At 35.6% G+C, this 19,681-nt stretch overlaps 2 protein-coding genes and 1 non-coding gene across 3 annotated transcripts; 2 read left to right on the top strand and 1 right to left on the bottom strand.

The window, feature by feature from the left end:
- Window positions 1–363: 363 nt before the first annotated feature.
- Window positions 364–4,302, bottom strand: LOC100816786 (MLO-like protein 4). The gene is given in 16 exon segments (XM_026124765.2): window positions 364–634; window positions 636–710; window positions 712–960; window positions 1,084–1,150; window positions 1,261–1,322; window positions 1,410–1,459; window positions 1,543–1,699; window positions 1,801–1,835; window positions 1,920–1,969; window positions 2,237–2,305; window positions 2,307–2,320; window positions 2,623–2,697; window positions 2,982–3,073; window positions 3,260–3,320; window positions 3,751–3,867; window positions 4,171–4,302. Coding segments are annotated over 16 exon segments (1,314 nt in total). The 5' UTR covers window positions 4,237–4,302; the 3' UTR covers window positions 364–559.
- Window positions 4,303–14,631: 10,329 nt separating this feature from the next.
- On the top strand, window positions 14,632–17,000 carry LOC100807195 (multiple organellar RNA editing factor 1, mitochondrial). The gene is made up of 5 exons (XM_006592607.3): window positions 14,632–15,109; window positions 15,200–15,297; window positions 15,380–15,445; window positions 15,616–16,457; window positions 16,700–17,000. Exons 1-5 carry the CDS (start codon window positions 14,739–14,741, stop codon window positions 16,709–16,711), a joined length of 1,389 nt encoding a protein of 462 aa, XP_006592670.1. The 5' UTR covers window positions 14,632–14,738; the 3' UTR covers window positions 16,712–17,000.
- A 1,263-nt stretch (window positions 17,001–18,263) lies between these two features.
- Window positions 18,264–18,337, top strand: TRNAR-UCG (transfer RNA arginine (anticodon UCG)). The gene has a single exon. It is a non-coding gene; the product is annotated as a tRNA-Arg (tRNA).
- The last annotated feature ends 1,344 nt before the right edge of the window (window positions 18,338–19,681 follow it).

Genomic DNA, 19,681 nt, shown 5'->3' with positions numbered 1-19,681 from the left:
GCAACTGAACTTCATTGTTGTATTGAAACTATAATAATCTTTTCCTTACTGTTTTTGCACACAATGGTTTAATAACAACTCTCATTTTCCTTGTTATATGTACAACATACAAGAAAAATGTTTTGTGCTTTGTGCATGGATTTTCTTTCTTCTGTGGCCATACCCTGCCATTGTTAACGATGCTAATTAGCCTGCATCTTTCCCGCGTTCTTAACTGTATACTATAACTGATAATGGCTTCTTATCAGTGTTCTTAACTTCTACAAGCTGATGGTACGTGGCTTCTTATTTCTGTTCTTAACTTGCTATAGAATATGATGATAATGCGGAGGATTAGAATTCCAAAATGCGAGATAAATTGTATGGCCAAAATTTCTTAACCTTTATATCACTTAAAAGAGGGAAAGAGATGATATATCTAATTGTATCTGCGGTACAATGAGGCTTCTTCATTCTCGACTACTTATGTGTCTATGCTTGAGAGCATTTAAGAATGATTTGTACATCTATGCTCTATGAAGTTCCAACTAGTTCTGAAGTTATATGAAACATTAATTGATCATGTTTTCTGAAACAAATCAAGAAGAGTGATAGCTTTTGCTTCCTCTCCATTCACCATTGTGGGATGGTTGTGGGGAATTAGTATATACAGATTCAGACAAATACTCAGCCACCTTGGTTGAATTTTTTGGGTTGTTAGAAGTCTCAAATTAAGTTCAGCTGGTCTACAGTCACTGTTATCTGATTCAAAGACTCTAAGGACGAGCTTCGAGTTAGAGTGCCGGATACTACTGTTATTTCATCCCTCTCATCAATTGTTGATTCGAGGGAACATACTGATCTTGTTGTGTGTGAATGCAACGAATCATGCTTAGACTTGTGTTTTACTCTTTTACACCAACTATGCAGGGACTTTCTGACACTCTCCGCTACTAAGGCCTTCTTACATCGAGATCCCATCTGGAGTGAGTCATCAAAACCGGATCAAATAAAATTTCTGCTATCACTTTTCTGTTGAAACACATACAAAATATGTACTATACATATTTTATTTAATAACTTAACAGAGAGAGTTAAGCCAACCTGTGAAACTATTACATTCAGGGGCACTGTCATATAGCTACACCAGAACTGAACAAGAGCACTGCAAGTTAAAAAAAAAAAAAAAGAGTCCCTGTAGATTGAAGTGTTGGAGAATCTGGAAAATTAGTCAAGAAACTAAAACAAAGCATTCTTGAAAGAGAGGTGAAACCAACCCATGCCAACCGTGTGATGATCATGTAATGGTTTCTCATGAAGCACGATCGTTCTTGGAATCCCCACTAGACAAACAAAATTAAGAAAATTCATCTAATATAAGCATGTCATATACAAGCCACTGATACCATCTTGAAAAATTGAATTCTTACCAATGTCCAAATAAATGTTGCCATTTCAAAGGCATTCTGCATGAACAGAAGAGAAAATAAGAACAAAGAACACAATCATGCAGCATCACCCGACTACAAATAAAGTGTTATCATTTTGTACCTGAAATATGACATTGTATCACCTGTAACAGTATATCCGGTTTTTTGAACCAAAAAAGATCATTACGTGGCTTTACTTGTGTGCTAGCAGATTGACCTGTCTGCTCCATAATTTCAAGTGCTAAAGTGGATACAAAATGTTGAAGTTTTGTCCCTATCAACATGACAAGCTTTTACGTGTAGAGAAATCAGACCTTAAGGAAAATAACTTTCAATGGACTGTTTCATTTTGATTTGTTGAAATATCAAATTAGAATATACATACAATTGCAGGGATAAATGATAGCCAGAAGTATATATTCAGACCTGCAAATTTAGAAACTTAAATATCGAGGAAGTTAAGCAAAAACACTAACTATATACAAAACTTCAATTCTGAAGAGAAGTTACCATGGATGTTCACGAAGATGCAGACTATGGCATAAATCCAAAGCGGCCAGCTGCAAAATTGAAATAAAGAAAAAAGGTTATTCAGCTCTAAGTTTTTTCATTGTTTTTTTTTTAATAAACCTTTGATTAGAAAAAAAAACATTGGTATTTTCTACAATAACTCTGGAGTTTCTCACAGGAAACATTATTTCTATTCACTCCATTCCCTATGTTAATCACGAGCATTTTATGTTAAGTAAGCAATTTACTGTTAATAACTTGCATGGGTTAGCAACACGCCAGTTAAAAGGAGAAACCCATTTCAAAAGGGTTCATACCTTATTCCTAGAATGCCATGAAATTCATCTTCCATGCTTCGAACCATATATTGATGGAAATTATAAGAACGGCAATTTGTGTTCCTTTAAATTTACAAAGCAGAGAACAATTAGAGAAGTGGTGTGGAATAAAGCTGGTAAGGAAGATGACAAGCAAGTTAATCCTTACATTCTTATTGTATGAAGATCTTTTACGTGAAGAATGACATGATTTTTTTTTATTTGTGAATGAAAAATTACAGCTCGGTCCACCACGTTTAATATTTAGAAGGTTTCTTCAATATAGAAGAATTTAAAGATTAGGCCATCAGGGAATAATAATGGACAAACAAATCCCCAGGCATGCATTATTTTATCCTAAATCCCTCAGCAAATAAAAAACTTACAGTGATGAAACCTAAGCGGAGTGCAAGGTAATCTGATTTTTGTATAGAGCTTCTAAATTGCCGCACAAAACAGAGCTGGCAAGGTCAGATCACAAATTTTAATACATCATTCAGACATTCAAAACAAGAACAAGGTTAATACTTAGCAAAATTAGAATCAAGGAGAAAAGTCGCTAAAATAATTTCCAATCCATGAATATTTCCTTATCTTGTCATACATTTGGAATTGTTACTATTTAAACCGAAAGATGTTTAGATAGTTCAATTGCTAGCAGAATGATCTATCAAAATTGTCATCTCAGTAAAAATAAGCACACCAACAATTAAGGATGTTCTATTTGTGTTGATATATATATTACCATCCAGTTTAGGATTGGACTCCTGCTCCATGGATGAGAAGTGTGATGGAAAACAAATGTTGTCTGCCGCCTCATCACCTTGATTTTCTTTCCTGTTGAACAACAGTTAGTAAAAGTATAGGCCATATTATTGATTTGTGATACATGATGCATAAGTTATTACTTGAGAAACAAGCAAAAACACCAAGCTTGGAGGGTTTTCCCCTCAATCATTTGTTTATACATTGACAAGATTCCCAAAGGCGTTGTTCAATACAGTACCATTCTATGGTATTTACCTTGCAAGTTTCCACCGGTTGCCATTGCAGCCTGATTTCCCCATCTGCGCCAACTATAGATCTACAAACACATGCAACAAAGAGAAAATAAATCCCCGCTTGCTTAGCAAAAAGAGGCATGCAAGCAAATTGCTGTATTGTGTCAAGTAAAATATTTCATAAATTAATCTCAGGTGCTCTATCACAGGATATGAACCAGATAACCAAACATAGAAAACAGCAGCAACTAAGACAACTCCAAGTGATTGGAACAAAGATCCCTTATAAGGAAAATCACTTTCGTTGTCCTACTCTGTAGTACACTAGCAAAGGCTCAAACAAAGACACTGTTTATCCATGGTCATTACTGGTTTATAAGAACATTGACACCTTTAATAATTGTCAATATTCCTGTACTGAAGTTTCTATAAAACACGTCAAGGGTTTATAAATGTGCCAAGGAGAAATGATGTACATAATCCTATAGTAAGGTGGAAATTATGATGACTGACCTTGCTCATTGCTAAACCAACAGCCAGACAACTATACAGAACATGAGTGATCCCGAGAACAAATAAGAACCGGTGCAGCTGCTCAAGACCCTCATACGAAACAAATGGTTCATGGCCCTGCATTCATTTATTAAAATTTTCAGAAGGGTGATTTGTAGTATTGCAAAGAATATTTGATCTCAGTTTGTTCAACAGAAGATAATGCCCTGAAGTTTGTTTACCTTGTATTTTTTCAATCTTAAACTAATTTTTTTAAAATGAATTTCTTGTGAAGGCAGAAATCACTTTGTATCAAAATGGTACTCTATCAATATCACCACTGTCATTCAGTAACAGGAGAAACCAGTCCATTACTGGCTAACATCATGAAAGTGGATATAATCACTGGCTGCAATGAACAAAGCAATTAAAGAATCTTACCTCTCCACATTGGTTGAATGGTCCACTATTAGTTTCATGAGGGGAAGAAGAGGAGCTTTGTTGCATGATATTCTCATTGATGGGTTAAAGTGGAATGTTAAGTTCCTTTATGTTGTTTAAAGTTAATGTCCTTTGATTTCACCACATAAATGCAAGCTAGATGGGATCCAGGAAATGGGAGATTGAACCTTAACTCACGCATTGCACCCACTGATTCAATCACTTATTTTGATACATAAAATAAAAAATGAGAATTTATTGTTTTGAAAATAAAAATAATTGTAAGTTTCCAGCTAAAATCCAAACACACTAACAAATAATTGACATGCTTTACTTAACTCTATAACAATACGATGATATTTATTCTATGAATAATGTTTTGTTGATGTCATTTTTTTTTACACACAATTTTAATTTTCTTATTTTTTAAAATCTGTAATTTTTATCTCTTATTTTAAAATAAAAATATTTAATCTCCTTAAATTTAAAATTCATAATTTTAGTTCAGTTAATGGTTAAGAGATTAAACAAAATTACATGATATGTCATTAAATTTAAGTCACATTAATTTTATTTCTTCTCAATCAATGCTTTTTAAATTAATAGAAGAATCAAAATTATAGATTTTACAGATAATTAAATAATTATTCCTATTTTAAAATAAAAAACTAAAATTATAAATTTTGTAAAATATAAAGATTAAATGTTTCTATTTTAAAATATAAAAAAAATTAAAATTATGAATTTTGAAGAATAAAAAAAACAAAATTACTTTTAAGTTTTTTTTCTCTCTTTTAAGGACACCGAAAGTTAGTGTACATCATTGGAGAAAAAAACAATAAAAAAGTAATAATGCGAGAGCTGATCATGTAACAGAAAGAGATAAAAAGATGTTAAATGAATTTTTATATTACCGAGGTGTTTATGTATTTATTGGCTTAATTTGGTGATTGTTAGTATTTTACAATTATTTAAATTTATATTTGATTAAATATATCGTGGAGGAGACATTTTAGTTTTTATATACCATAGTTTTATTTTAATCCTTTAATTTTTACATTTGAGTTAATTTAATTCTTTAACTTTTAAATTGAATTTTATAACCGTCCTAAAATATAAAACATTAAAGGCATTATTTTCAAAATGACGAAAGAACCAAATCAAACTAAATTTGAAAGCTAAAAGATCAAATTATCTTTTTTTTAACGATAAAGAACTAAATTAAATCCAAACAATGAGATAAAAGCCTCGGTATAACCTAGCCTTTATTAAATTATATAAAATTATTCATGACTTAGTGACTTTATAGCAAAATGCACGAAAATTTGAAAATAGGAGACATAAAGTATGATTTAATTCGTTTGTCATGCAAGCAGTTCATGTTAGTGTCATGTATCAATCGTGGACAAAATGCGGGAAAAAAATTAAAAGATAAAATTCATAAAATTATAAAAAACAAAATTTGAAAAAAAAATATATCCGTAGAATAAAAGATAATGTCATGAGATTTATAATAACTCATACATCATATTTATTTAATTAAGCTAAATTTCTTTACATAAAGTTTGAAATTAAGTCTTATATATAAAAGATTTAGTGAATTAAATTAATAAAGCTTTTATGACTATATCAAGGTTCAAACAAAGGATATTTTGTTTGGAGTTCTCATTTCAAATCATCTTATCATTTGAGATATCGACAAATTAATAAAGTATTGATATGTGAATATTATTAGTTGGTATTATTTCATTCCACTGAAGGTGATTATATACCTGTACAACATAACTTCTTTCCTGATTTAGGTGAAACCAATTCACATATTCTAGCCTAAGACTTGGCATAGTATCACACTAATTATGGATAATATCAAGCTAATTATTACAATGAATACGGACAGTATACATATAGTCTAATACACCCCCTCAGTCGAAGTAGGAGGAGGATGGATGCTGAGGCTGGAACGAAAATCATCGAACAATGGTTTTGGAAGGCCTTTAGTAAAGATGTCTGCATATTGGTATCGTGTAGGCACGTGCAGAACATGAACTTGACCAAGTGCAACTTTTTCTCGAACGAAGTGAATATCCATCTCGATATGTTTGGTACGTTGATGATTCACGGGGTTTCCCGAGAGGTATATGGCACTTATGTTGTCACAATAGACCACAGTTGCTTTTGAAATGGGGCAGTGAAGTTTGAGTAGCAGGTTTCAAAGCTAGCAGGACTCAGTGACGACATTGGCAACACCGCGATACTCGGCCTCTAAGCTAGAGCGGGATAATGTTGTCTGTCGTTTGGCGGACCAAGGAGATGAGATTGTCACCCAAGTATACACAGTAGCCCGAAGTAGATCGACGGGTATCAGGATAGTCGCCCCAATCGGCGTCACTATAAGCACTCAGGTTGGTGACAGTCGAAGGTGAGAGATGTAGGCCGAATTCTTTTGTCCCTTGAATGTATCGTATAATGCGTTTTAGGTCTGCAAAATGCGATGTTCATGGATCATGCATATAGAGACAAATTTGTTGAACTGCGTAGGAGATGTCCGGCCTTGTAAATATAAGATATTGGAGAGCACCGCCAAGTGAACGGTAGAGTGTTGGATCATCAAATTTTTCACCAGAAGTTGCGCTTAACTTGGATTTGGTATCCACTGGTGTGAGTGCCGATTTACAATTTACCATTTTAGCACAAGAGATTATGTCTTCGGCATACTTGGATTGATGCAAGAATAACCCACCAGAATGACGTGTAGCCGACACTCCTAGGAAGTAATTCAAAGGGCCCAGGTCCGTCATGGAGAATTCAGACTGAAGAGCAGCAATAATGGTGTCACGAAGAGAGTGTGAGGATGTAGTAAGAATAATATCATCAACATAGAGAAGAATATATGATGTGTCGTCACCATGAGTATAGATAAACAGAGAGTGGTCGGTCTTGCTATTAACAAATCCGATGGTGGAGAGAAAAGATGCAAACCGTTGGTACCATGCTCTTGGGGCTTGTTTAAGGCCATATAGGGATTTCTTTAGAAGACAGACATGATCCGGATGATTTCGATCACGAAATCCAGGAGGCTGATGCATGTAGACGGTTTCAGAAAGGTGCCTATAGAGAAAAGCATTCTTTACATTAAGTTGATGAATGGTCCAATTCTTTGACACGACAATGCTTAGTACCACACAAATAGTAGCTGGTTTTACCACTGGACTGAAAGTCTCGTCATAGTCGATACCCACCTATTAAGACCTGCCATTGACAACAAGACGAGCCTTATACCGCTCCAAATCACCGTTAGATTTATATTTGTGTTTAAATAGCCAAATACACCGAGTAATATTAACATCAGGAGGACGAGTAACCAAGACCCAAGTCTTATTTTTAATAAGAGCATCAAATTCGTTGGTCATGGCCTGTTTCCAATTCTTATCATGGAGTGCGGATATTGGGCTTTTGGGAATTGGTGAGACTGAGGTGGTAACGGAGAGGTCAAAAATGGATTTGGGTTTGTGAATGTCATGTTGTGCTCGTGTTCTCATTGGGGGAGAGGGAACAGGTGATGCGGCCACAGTTTGATGTGTGGGTTCGAGTGTGGTTACTTGTTGAGCCATAGGAGAAGTAGTGGGTGATGTAGTAGGTGAAGTAGGAGGTGGTATTGTTTAGTCGTTAGATGCAAGCGGAGAGTTGATAATGTGTGTCATATACGGGGATGGGTCGCTATCTAAAAAGGAGTAAGAAGAGGCTAGTGTAGGGGGGTTATGTGATAAGGGAAAGATTGATTCATTGAAGGTTACATGACGGGCCGTGATAATCTTACGTGAGGATATGTCGAGACAGAGGAAGCCACGATGATGCGACGGGTAGCCGAGGAAGACACAGGGAGTGGAGCGTGCATCGAGTTTATGAGTTGTCGATGATGGGAGGTGGGGATAGCATAGACAACCAAAGGTTTTTAGTGAATTGTAATCCGGGTAACGGAGGTAGAGGGAAGAAGTGGGAGACACAAATTTGTTTGACTTACTGGGAAGGATATTGTGTAAAAAGGTTGCCATAGAGAGGGCGTCGTGCCATTGTGAAGGGGGGATGTTGGCATAAAGCAAGAGGGTTCTGATCATGTTGTTGAGTGTTCTAATTTTACGTTCGGCTTTTCCATTTTGTGGGGAGGTGTGAGGATAGGAAAATCTAAACGTCATGTCGTGTTTTTTGAAAAATTCATGAAATGGTGAATTATCGTACTCACGACTGTTGTCGCATTGAAGATTTTTAATAGGGCAATTAAATTGGGTTGTAATGAACGTGTGAAATTTAGTGAAAATATTAAAAACTTCCGACTTGTGTTTGATGGGAAAAGTCCAAAGAAAGTTAGTAAAATCGTCAAGAAATAACACATAAAAATGATGACCCATAGCGCTAACAACAGGTGAGGTCCATAAATCACTGTGGACGATATCAAATGGGTAACATGTAGAAGAAGTAGATAAAGAAAATGGTAATTTTGTATGTTTACCCAACTGACATGAATGACAAAAATGTTTAGAAACCGAACGACATGAAATAAAGTTATTATTACGAAGAACACTAAAAATGGCTGGACCCGGGTGGCCCAAGCGGTTGCGCCAAGTAGAAGCGGAAATGGTAGTGAGAGCATGAGGTGTTGAGCTCTCGATTTGGTGCGTGGGTAGGAGAGGGTAGAGCTCACCCAAACTATTACGCCTCATAAGTGGCTTCCTCGTCTGCATATCCTTCATAGTAAATCCAAAACGGTCAAATTCAACATATATGTTATTATCAGAAGTGAATTTCCTAACTGAAACAAGGTTTTTAATAATATGTGGGGCATGGAGAACATTTTTTAACAGTAAGGGCGGCGAGGGAGGTTGAAGTTGTTTCACTCCACAGCCAAGAATTGGAATTTCAATACCATTTCCAACGATAATTTTATTATTGGTGCTCAAATTAAAATAAGAAGAGATGGTACCTGTATTCGACGTCATATGGGAGGATGCCCTTGTATCCATATACCAATTGTCGTCGGGCTGCTGAAGAGACATGGTCTGCATAGTGGCTGGGATGTCAGTGGGTACAAGTGCCCCTTGCGGTGCACCAAGAGTCTGATTTTGGGCAAGAAAAGCGTGTGGTCTTGGTCCCAAAACAACAACACCATGACCAGTAGCAGAGGGAACCTAGCCCGTGGTAGGGTATGGACATGGTGGTGGGTTCCAAGATGGCTGTTGTGGCCAAGAGGGAGGCGTAAAAGGAACCCATGTCCAAGAAGTAGGCTGATTTCCTTGTCTGTTATTTGTGCCAGAGTTATTTTTGTTATTGTCAAAGGAATTCTTGTAAGAGTTACCTTTGTTATTATTATTGCCCTTGCCACGATATTGCTTTCCACGACCGTCGGTGTTGCGGTTGTTGGAGCGAGAAGGTGCAACATCAGGAGATCGATTTGGAGCGGCAGAAGAAACATCAGATTGTGCGTGGAGGAGGGCAGACTTGGCACCAGTGTTCTTATTGCGACGGGTTTCCTCAAGTGTGAGCATAGATCTCGCTTTGTAAAATGATGGCAGTGGATCTAATTGTTGAATGATGGTGGCGAGACTATCATACCCACTTGAGAGACCTGTCACAAGGCGGAGGACCAGGCGATCCTCGTTGACCGGAGCCCCAACATTGCTAAGTTGTTCGGCTATCAGTTTCAATGCTTGGCAATACGACGACGCATTTGGATAATTATCCATGTGGATTTGGGAGAATTGTTGTTCTAGATATACGGCTCTAGAGTTTTTATTGTCGTGAAAGATGTCCTTCAAGCGATTCCATGCTTCTTGAGCGGTGGCACCGAGTTTTAGAATCGTATGTAGGAGATCAATGGATATCGTGCTATAAATCCATTGTTTCACGATTGCATCGAGTCGGGACCATTGTGCATCTTTCTTAACAGTCGCATCCTTGGGTGGAATAATGTGATCGGCGACATCAAAGGCATTGGCCGTATTGAGGAACAATTCTACCCATGAATCGTAATGAACATTCTCCATTTCTAGGGTTATTTGAATGTAGTTTTTAATGTTTGAGACAGAAAAGGTGGGATAGAAAGTAGATTTAGATGTGGAGTCGTTGCCAGCCATTTGAAAAAGGGAAGGAATAGGCTCGGTGGAGAAGAGAAAAGAAACAGAGTATGTGAAGATTGTGGGGGATCGTTATAGGGTTGATACCATATTGGAGAATAATTCCCCCTCGTCCCATTTCATTCCACTGAAGGTGATTATATACCTGTACAACATAACTTCTTTCCTGATTTAGGTGAAACCAATTCACATATTCTAGCCTAAGACTTGGCATAGTATCACACTAATTATGGATAATATCAAGCTAATTATTACAATGAATATGAACAGTATACATATAGTCTAATAGTTGGTATATAAGATTTTGCAAGGATGATCAAACCAATCAAACAAGAAAAAAATGTAGCAAAAAATAAATGAACGTTGAAAAATAGAATTTAGTTTTCTATTACACATTTTTTTCTATTTCTTTGTTCGATGTTGCTTTAATTACAAAATGGAATATGTTTCATTGTAGGGGCAATTTATGGGTGAGGATGCTAGATTCAAAATATGAAGGGTTGAAGGGTTTAGATGAGGGAGGAGTGAAGTCTTGTGAGTCAATTTGGTGGAGGGACTTGAAATTGGTGTGTGGAAGAGAACATGATAGATGGTTTGATGTTGAGTGGAAAATTGGGTATCGGAAAAACACTAGTTTTTGGGAGGATGCTTGGTGTGGGGGAGGAGAGTTTAAATCATGTATTTGCCCGAATGTTTTTAAATTCAGAACAAAAACATGAAGTCGTGGGAGACTTGGGAGCTTGGGAAAATGAGATATGGAAATGGAAGTTTTCTTGGAGGAGACCATGGTTTGATTGGGAAAGGGACAGGGTCATTGAGTTTGAGAGGTTGTTGGAGGGTGTAGAGTGTCACGACCCACTCTTGGGACATGACCGGCGCACAAACTATAACTTCTTTAGTCTGGTCAGCTTATCATATACAACATAACCTGTAAAAGTATATATATATATATATATATAGACAAATCCATCTGCTAGTATCTCATCTCATCCATTTAATAACAAAGTGGATTATAATTACTAATCACCAAGTGCCTCAAAACATCATAAGTTCATTCTCATCATAGCTACAAGAGAAAATCATTTACATCCCAAGATACAAGAATTCTCTCTAAATCTCTTACTACCCTGGCCCTTATAGCTGCATTATACTAGAGTTACAACCAAAATATCCATCAGACACAATGGGGACCTACCAAAAAAAGATAATCAAGTTCCTGGGTGTGTCAGCAAATCCCAGGAAATCGGTTACTCCACTACTGGGTATCTGAGAAAAGAAGTAAAATAAGGGGTAAGTCACAAGGACTTAGTGAGAGCATAATATATTAAGCAGACATGAAAGAGAGCACCATTTAACATGAATCTTTCCATTTCCAAAAGATATTAAAATAACATTCTTGAAAGTAATGAACGAAAATAAACTTGCTTTTAGAAATCACTGTACTCAAAGAATATACATTTAAGAACTTCTCATAATTTGGTATTCAACATAATTACTTTAAATAATCAAGCATTTATTCTACTATGTGCACATAGACCACATTATCTCTTCGTTGTGGTGAACGGTAATTATATAACTATGGCATTTAGCTCGTAGGCTGCATTATCTCTTTGTTGCAGCGAACGGAACATATAAATATACTATGAGAATTTAACTCATAGGCTACATTATCTCTTCGTTGTAGCAAACGGCATATATCACTATACTATGAGAAATCAACTCATAGGCTACATTATCTCTTCGTTGTAGCAAACAGAAATATAATTATACTATGAGATTTCAACTCATAGGCTACATTATCTCTTCGTTGTAGCAAATGACATATATCATTATACTATGAGAAATCATCTCATAGGCTACATTATCTCTTCGTTGTAGCAAACGGAAATATAATTATACTATGAGATTTCAACTCATAGGCTACATTATCTCTTCGTTGTAGCAAACAACATATATCATTATACTATGAGAAATCATCTCATAGGCTACATTATCTCTTCGTTGTAGCAAGCGACATATATCATTCATGAACTCAACATAAATAAAATTAAACAAGCAGTTCAACATTCATCCTTATACATTATCAAGATCTCAAAATAAATTTCAAAGCTCACCAAAAACATATATGTTCGAAAGTATACTTGCTTCTCCATAAATGAACTTTAAGAAGATCGCTAAGTATATTAGCTACTCACCTAAATAACGCAATCACTGACTTCTACCGCTGTTAGAAAGGTCAACCACTGTATTTTCCACAGAACCTAAGCATTTAAATAATGAAACAAGGGATTAGACAAAATCCCCAATTTTTGCAAACCTAGGGTTTTGAAAAAATCACAATAATCTCTAATACTTGGTTTCTAACTCTTTTTCTCACAGCCCATGACTAATCAGTGCTATAACATACTCATCTAACATAATGGATCGTAAACATTTACCTTAAAGAGATCAAATAGAAAAACCTAGGAACTGCGTGGTGTTTTCCCTTTTTTTCCGTCATCACCTTCTCGTGCTTGGAAAAACCCAAAAGTGTAAAAAGCTTGCTAATTTCGGAACCATGGGAGGAGATGAGCGAAAGGTTGAAGGATTAAGTCTTTGGGGGAAGAAGGGATAGGGTTAGAGAGGGGGTGGGCTGCTGCACAAAAAAGAAAATAGAAGTTTCAGGAAAGGGGGAGAAAGGTCTCGGGATTTTTAAAACTGCAAGGGAGTGACTTGTGTTATTTTAACTTTTTGTTATTTAATATTATATTATTATTTAAGTGGAACGGTGCATTTCATAGCGGTTAGAAGGCAAGTGTATGATAGTTGGTGTTGGGTATAGGATTCCTCAAGTATGTATATAGTGAAATCTACATACATGGTATTGTACAACTTGAGGTTTGACACAATTGAGGTGGACATTTTTAAAAGTTTGTGGCAAATTAAGATACCACAACAAGTAACACTTTTCCAATGGAGGTTATTTTATGATAGATTACCTACCGAGGATAATCTCAAAAAACAAAAAAATCAACTTGATCGTCAACATTCATCATGTCTATTTTGTAATGAGGAAGATGATTTGGCTACACATTTGTTCTTCTCATGCAATTGCAAACGAAACTTGGAGAAAATGGTATAAGCTCTTTGATTTAAATTTGGCACTACCACAGTGTGCTCAAGCCCACTTTTGGTAGCATGGATAATGTTTGCAGGGACAACAAATTTCAAGGTGGTGGGTGGGGTGTTGCTTGGGCTGCAATCATCTGGACAATATGGAGATGCAGAAACGAAAATTATTTTTGAGGGAAAACAAGTGGACAAGGAACAATTATGGCAATCTTGTATGTTCACACTATGGACGAGGCTCAAAGCATATCAAAAGGACTTCCAGTACTCTTATCAACAATGGCAGGTGAATCCTGGGAATTGTTTGATACAATTATAATTGCTAATCACACTGTATGATGTGGGCATTGCGATTATGTAGTAATTACTTTGTGGTGCTAATATTGGCTTCTTCATACAGATTCATATCTTCCCTTATGCAATCATGTTGATTTGTATACGAAAAGATACGATGAACCTACTATGAGAAGTTGTTTTGTGTTTGAGGAAATATATAAGTTTGGGTTGAGGTTGTTTAACATGTTTGAGGGCATGTTTTGTAGGTTCCCTTTTCCAATATTTGGTTTTTATTCTGTAGCACTCCTGGTGCAAACTCTTTTATATTATATATAATATATTGCTGATTTTTTATAAAAAAAACACATTTTTTTGACACATTATTAATCATTGATTTTTGTTTTTTTACATATATTAATCATTGATTTTTGTTTTGTTTACATATATTAATCATTGATTGATTGCAAATTTATGCAACATCTTTTTTTAAAACTATAGATTTATGCAGTAATTCATCCTCGTAATAAAAAAAGATGGGGCATGTTATGTTCACCTAGGTGCAATTGTATTCAGAAAAAAAAAACTAGTGGAATTGCATTCCTATTTTTTATTTAATTGCATTCCTATTTTTTTTTTTTACTTAATTATCAATTTGATCTTTATATTATTTAAATTGTACTAATTTGATTTCAAAATTTTAAGTGCTCCAAATTCTCAAATTATTTAAATAAAATAACAAAAATAATTCGATGCATGTTAAATAATTTTAGAACCTAATTGATGTATTTTAAATAACTTGAAAAATCTAATAGTAGCTTTTAAAAATTTAGAAATCAATTTGATGTATTTTTTAATACAATATAAGTAGCAAATTGATAATTACTTATATATATATATATATATATATATATATATATATATATATATATATATATATAATATTCCTAATTTGTAGCAATTGATTCATTTCCTTCCTAAAATATTCTTCATATACTTCTCTCGAAGAACAGAACAGACGAAAAGGCCCTAAAACCCTAATCTCCCAAAACCCTACGCATGGCGTCGTCGTTAATTCACCTCCGCCGCACCGTCAGAGCACTCTCCGGCGTCGCCCAGTCTTTCTCTGTGCATGCGGCATCGTATTCCGTCCCCATTCGGTGCGGTGTTTCATGGAGTTTGCAGTCACCGAAGGGTGTGGTTCAGCCCCGTTCATTCAGGTCAAGCTCAATTTCACTTCTCTCTTTTCGATCCTCGCAGCGGCAGAGCAACATCCCCGATGAGATTGGTCCCGATACCATTCTCTTCGAGGGCTGCGACTACAACCACTGGCTCATCGTCATGGAATTCAAAGACAAGGACAACAAACCCTCTCCCGAAGACATGGTTCGCGTTTACGAAGAGACTTGTGCCAAGGGTCTCAACATCAGGTTCCTCTCAAATAACTGTTCCTATGTTAAGCACAAAATTATTACAGCTTGTTTCTTAGTCCTGCTTTTTCTTTGAATTCGTGGTTTTAGTTTGGAAGAGGCCAAGAAGAAAATATATGCGTGCAGCACAACAACTTACATAGGCTTTCAGGCGGTCATGACTGAAGAAGAGTCCAAAAAATTTGAAGGTATTTGTTTGTTCCTACTTCCAAATTCCATGACCCAGTCCAGAGAAAATAATTTGATCTTGGATTTGCTACATCTTAATAGGTCTTCCCGGAGTCATCTTCGTGCTACCAGATTCCTATATTGATCCCGTGAACAAACAGTATGGAGGTAAGTTTTTTTTTTCTTTTCAGAAGTTTGGTCATGCTATAATAAGTTGACTGAATCTATTCATTGGTAGTTCAATTTCAATGTTAGCTATATGATCAGCACTACATTGATTTGCTACCCTTTTGATTGCAAGAATGTTTCTGAATGTAATTTTCATGTGTGATAAATAGGAGATCAGTACATTAATGGAACAATTATCCCTCGACCTCCACCAGTACAGTTTGGGAGGAATCAGGGAAGACGAGACTGGAATAGGAGTCCTGGTCAATACAACCGGCAAGAGAATCCAGTGCCAAGCCCCCAAGGGAATCCCTCTTACAATAGTCAGGGACCCATGCCAAGGGGTGGAAGGAACTATGGGCCTTCGCAAAATTATCCACCCCAACAGAACTCTGGTCAAGCATCACAGAATTATCCACCCCAACAGAACTATGGTCCAGCATCACAGAATTATCCGCCCCAACAGAACTTTGTTCGAGCATCACAGAATTATCCACCCCAACAGAATTATGGCCAGGCATCACAGAATTATCCACCCCAACAGAACTATGGCCAGGCATCACAAAATTATCCACCCCAACAGAACTTTGGCCAAGCATCACAAAATTATCCACCCCAACAGAACTATGGTCAGGCACCGCAAAATTATCCTCCCCAACAGAACTTTGATCAAGCATCACAGAATTATCCCCAACAGCAAAGATATGGGCCATCTTCACCACAATATGCACAACAGCAGAGCTTTGGACCACCAGGACAAGGAGAAAGAAGAAATTATATGCCACAGCAGAACATTGGACGACCGGGACAAGGAGAAAGAAGAGATCCTGTGCCTAGGCATGGTGCTTCAGAGGCGAGGGGTGATACTTTTACCCCATCATATGTGCAGGATTTCAAATCAGCATACAAGGAGGAATTTGAACAGGCTGAGCTGGGGAACCATCCTGCCAAAGAACAGACAGGATCGCAACAAAGATATCCACCTTCTGGCCCAGGCACTTTTACTGGAGAGGTATACTAGAGATCTAAAAATGTAGAAATATTCAAGTTTCTGATTCTGGATCAAATTAGTCAGAATAGAGATAAAAACTGATGCTTCTATTTTTTTTTTATCAAATATTTAGTTCAATATTTTATACTTGTGTGAAACTGTAATTGATGAGTCCATATCTCTGTATTCTTTGCTAGTGGAAAAATTGTAAACTTTGTCTCAAATCAATGGAAAAGATGACTTGTTTTTGTTGTTTTTTGCAGGGAAGATACTGATAGTAATCTGGGACATGTGGGCGGCTTGTATTAAAGTACTAATCACATTCTAAGCTGATTCCATGTCCTTGCCGTTTGGTGGAATATTGATATATTGAGCTTTCGTTGTGTATCCATCAATTTTAGCTGCACTGTTCTGTGACAAAGTTGGATCTGGTATGTAAAGTTAGTACTGGCTGCAGTCTTGTTTTTTGAACATGGTTGAACTAAGAATTTCACGTGGATTCTTGTGCTAGTGACTGAGAATCGTTGGCAATAAAACACGTTCAAAGAATGGTCTTACTTGGAAGTCTATGAGACTGAGGTTTATCAACTGAAAACGAGATTTTATTATTTTTATTTTTTGATTATTTCTTATTTTCATTTTCACTAAAAATGTTTTTAAAAATTCAACCAAACACATTTTCATCACCGTTTTCTGTTTTCAGTGAAAATGAAAATAGAAAATAACCAAACCAAACATCCCTTTATCTTGCCTAAATTCAAATGTGTTGAAAATAAAGTTTAACTAAAATTCCTATAACACATGACTCGAATAAATAAATAAATAAAAGAAGAGATTATGTGAATGTTTTAGCAGTGAAAATAAGTTTACGGTATATGTTTTCATTTTTTTTTATATAACTGGCAATTCCACAAAACTTCTGTTTATGTAGGTAGGTGTTACCGAATGTCAGTTTTGGGATGAGCAACTTGATGGTCTTCCAGAACCAAATAGCCTATAAATACAGTGTGTTTGGATTGTTAGCTAATTAAAAAAATCATGGTGTTCCACCATGATATTTTACCACACCAGAACATGATCCACCACATTTCTAAACACTCAATTGCAATGTTTGGATTAGCTTTATGATGATAAATAATCAATTTTTTTTTTTGGTGGAAACAAAGCAACAAATAGTTGTTTCTATTTTTTCATGATATCTCCATGATTTGTGGGATAAGATTGATTATTATATGTTATCCAAACACACCGTTCATATAGGCTAAACTATATTAGACATGTCAAGAAAGATAAAGAGGTTGAAGAGGGTCAAGTCTATTGAACTACAAGACTTTTTCCTGATTTTGGTGATAAAATTCTTGGATGATCCAATTTTCTTCTAGATGCACTTACCACATGATTAACCATAACAGGCTACAGTTCAGAATTTACCACAATAGCTCCCGTGATCAAGAATTTCAGTTGAAAAATGTGTAATGAGTTTTTCGCCTTCTGTAACCTTAGCTTTTTGCTATGCAAGACAATTAGAGAATGCTAAGTTCATCACTGATGGACGTATACATATGTTTGGTGAAACTTTCTAAGGATTGTTCATTGGAAAAATGTAAACAAGAAATATAAATACTATGATATGATATGGATAACATGGTTGTTAATGAATGATTATATTAAAAACATTAACATCAGTTTAGGTGACAATGGATGTGTAGCGTTATCTTGTGGATTCATGTGTAGTGTAATTTCGAAGCAGAGAAAAAGAAAGGGGCAATATAAATTGAGAAAATAGTAACAATATTAAAAATATTTGAAGATTCATAGCATATGAAAGACCGCATAGCGCAGTGGATTAGCGCGTCTGACTTCGGATCAGAAGGTCGTGGGTTCGACTCCCACTGTGGTCGCATCTTTTTTGCTTTTGAACTAAACTTTTATGTGAAACGACATCGTTTCCTAGTACTCGAGTCTTGAAGACCACCAATAGTTGCTAAGTGGTAGCCAATAAGAGAGAGAAAGGAAGAAGAAGGATTCTCTACTACTACTAGGCTACTAGCCTTTTATCTCACCTATGTCCTTTCTGTTTGTCTTAAATCTGTTTACATAGATAAAACAATTTAACATCATTCTTAAATTTTGTAGTTCATGTATCACAAATTGCAGTCTACAAGTTGTTGCATTATATCAGCAAGACATTAAGATAGATGTAAGAACTGTTACGGGTACTAGTTAGAAAGATTCTAACTCAGCTTTAGGAAGTTATAATTAATAAAACTAATAAAAATATGTAATGTAGAAAAATGGAGGCAACAATTCAGATTCCACTGGGAATGGATGGTTAATAATATGCTAATCAAATTGGGTATGTGAAATGAAAGAACCGTATCCTTTAAATTAATTGAAAACATGCCAACAAAATGCTTCTTACGCTAGACATTTCCAACTCATAAAAGAGCAGACGCATGCCCCTTAATGTGGGAATGAAAAATGAAATTGACTTGTACAAATAATTAATTGTAAAGAAAGGTGATATTGTTATACATGAAGCAAAATGTCGCGTTGTTATATATAGCTATTGTTATATTATATATTTCTATCTTAGGATCAGATCTCAATTAGTGTCTCAGGTTCTTTTACCAAGTTTACTTGTTCTAAATTTCTTTCCATGTAAAACAAGTTGTAAATTCATGATTACGTTTATTGTTTCGTACTTTGCAATCAAATTTAGTTGTTCAGTCATGGCAGCCATTCATATTTGTATTTAATTTGCTAATATTTTGGTTGTAGGAACTAGGAAGCATGGATGCTCCTAGAGATAATGCAGCTGCTGTAGCAACTCATAAACGTGTCAGAAAGACAATTTACGAAAGGATCTACTACATTTCACTGAATAACTGATCCTAAATGAAAGCATTTTGTATTAAGAGTGAAGAACTAATATGTATATTTTGCCTTCACTGTGCACAAACATATAGGGGAGGCCGGGAGGGGGTGTAAATAAAATGAAACATCATCTTAAGGGTAAATCAAGTCAAATATCTTCTTGTAAAATTGTTTTTATAATTATTCCCCCTCATTTCAAGGGAAAATAGTGGGGGGGAAAATTATCTTTGCTGAAAAATTGAAAAAGTACGTGTATATACATCTAAAATTGACATGTATTTCAAGTTTTGGAACTTCTAATACTCCAAATGATAGATTTGGAGAGAGTTGGGTAAGACCTTAGTGCAGTTTTGAAGTGATAGAATCCT

The sequence above is a fragment of the Glycine max genome, chromosome 12 (assembly GCF_000004515.6).
Source record: "Glycine max cultivar Williams 82 chromosome 12, Glycine_max_v4.0, whole genome shotgun sequence".
NCBI lineage: Eukaryota > Viridiplantae > Streptophyta > Magnoliopsida > Fabales > Fabaceae > Glycine > Glycine max.
This window is presented reverse-complemented; position numbering and strand designations above follow the sequence as displayed.

Coding starts and splice junctions, on each gene's coding strand:
- LOC100807195 (XM_006592607.3), top strand. CDS start 14,739: ATGGCGTCGTCGTTAATTCACCTCCGCCGCACCGTCAGAGCACTCTCC. Junction 15,110..15,199: donor GCCAAGGGTCTCAACATCAG/GTTCCTCTCAAA, acceptor TCGTGGTTTTAG/TTTGGAAGAGGCCAAGAAGA. Junction 15,446..15,615: donor CGTGAACAAACAGTATGGAG/GTAAGTTTTTTT, acceptor TGTGATAAATAG/GAGATCAGTACATTAATGGA.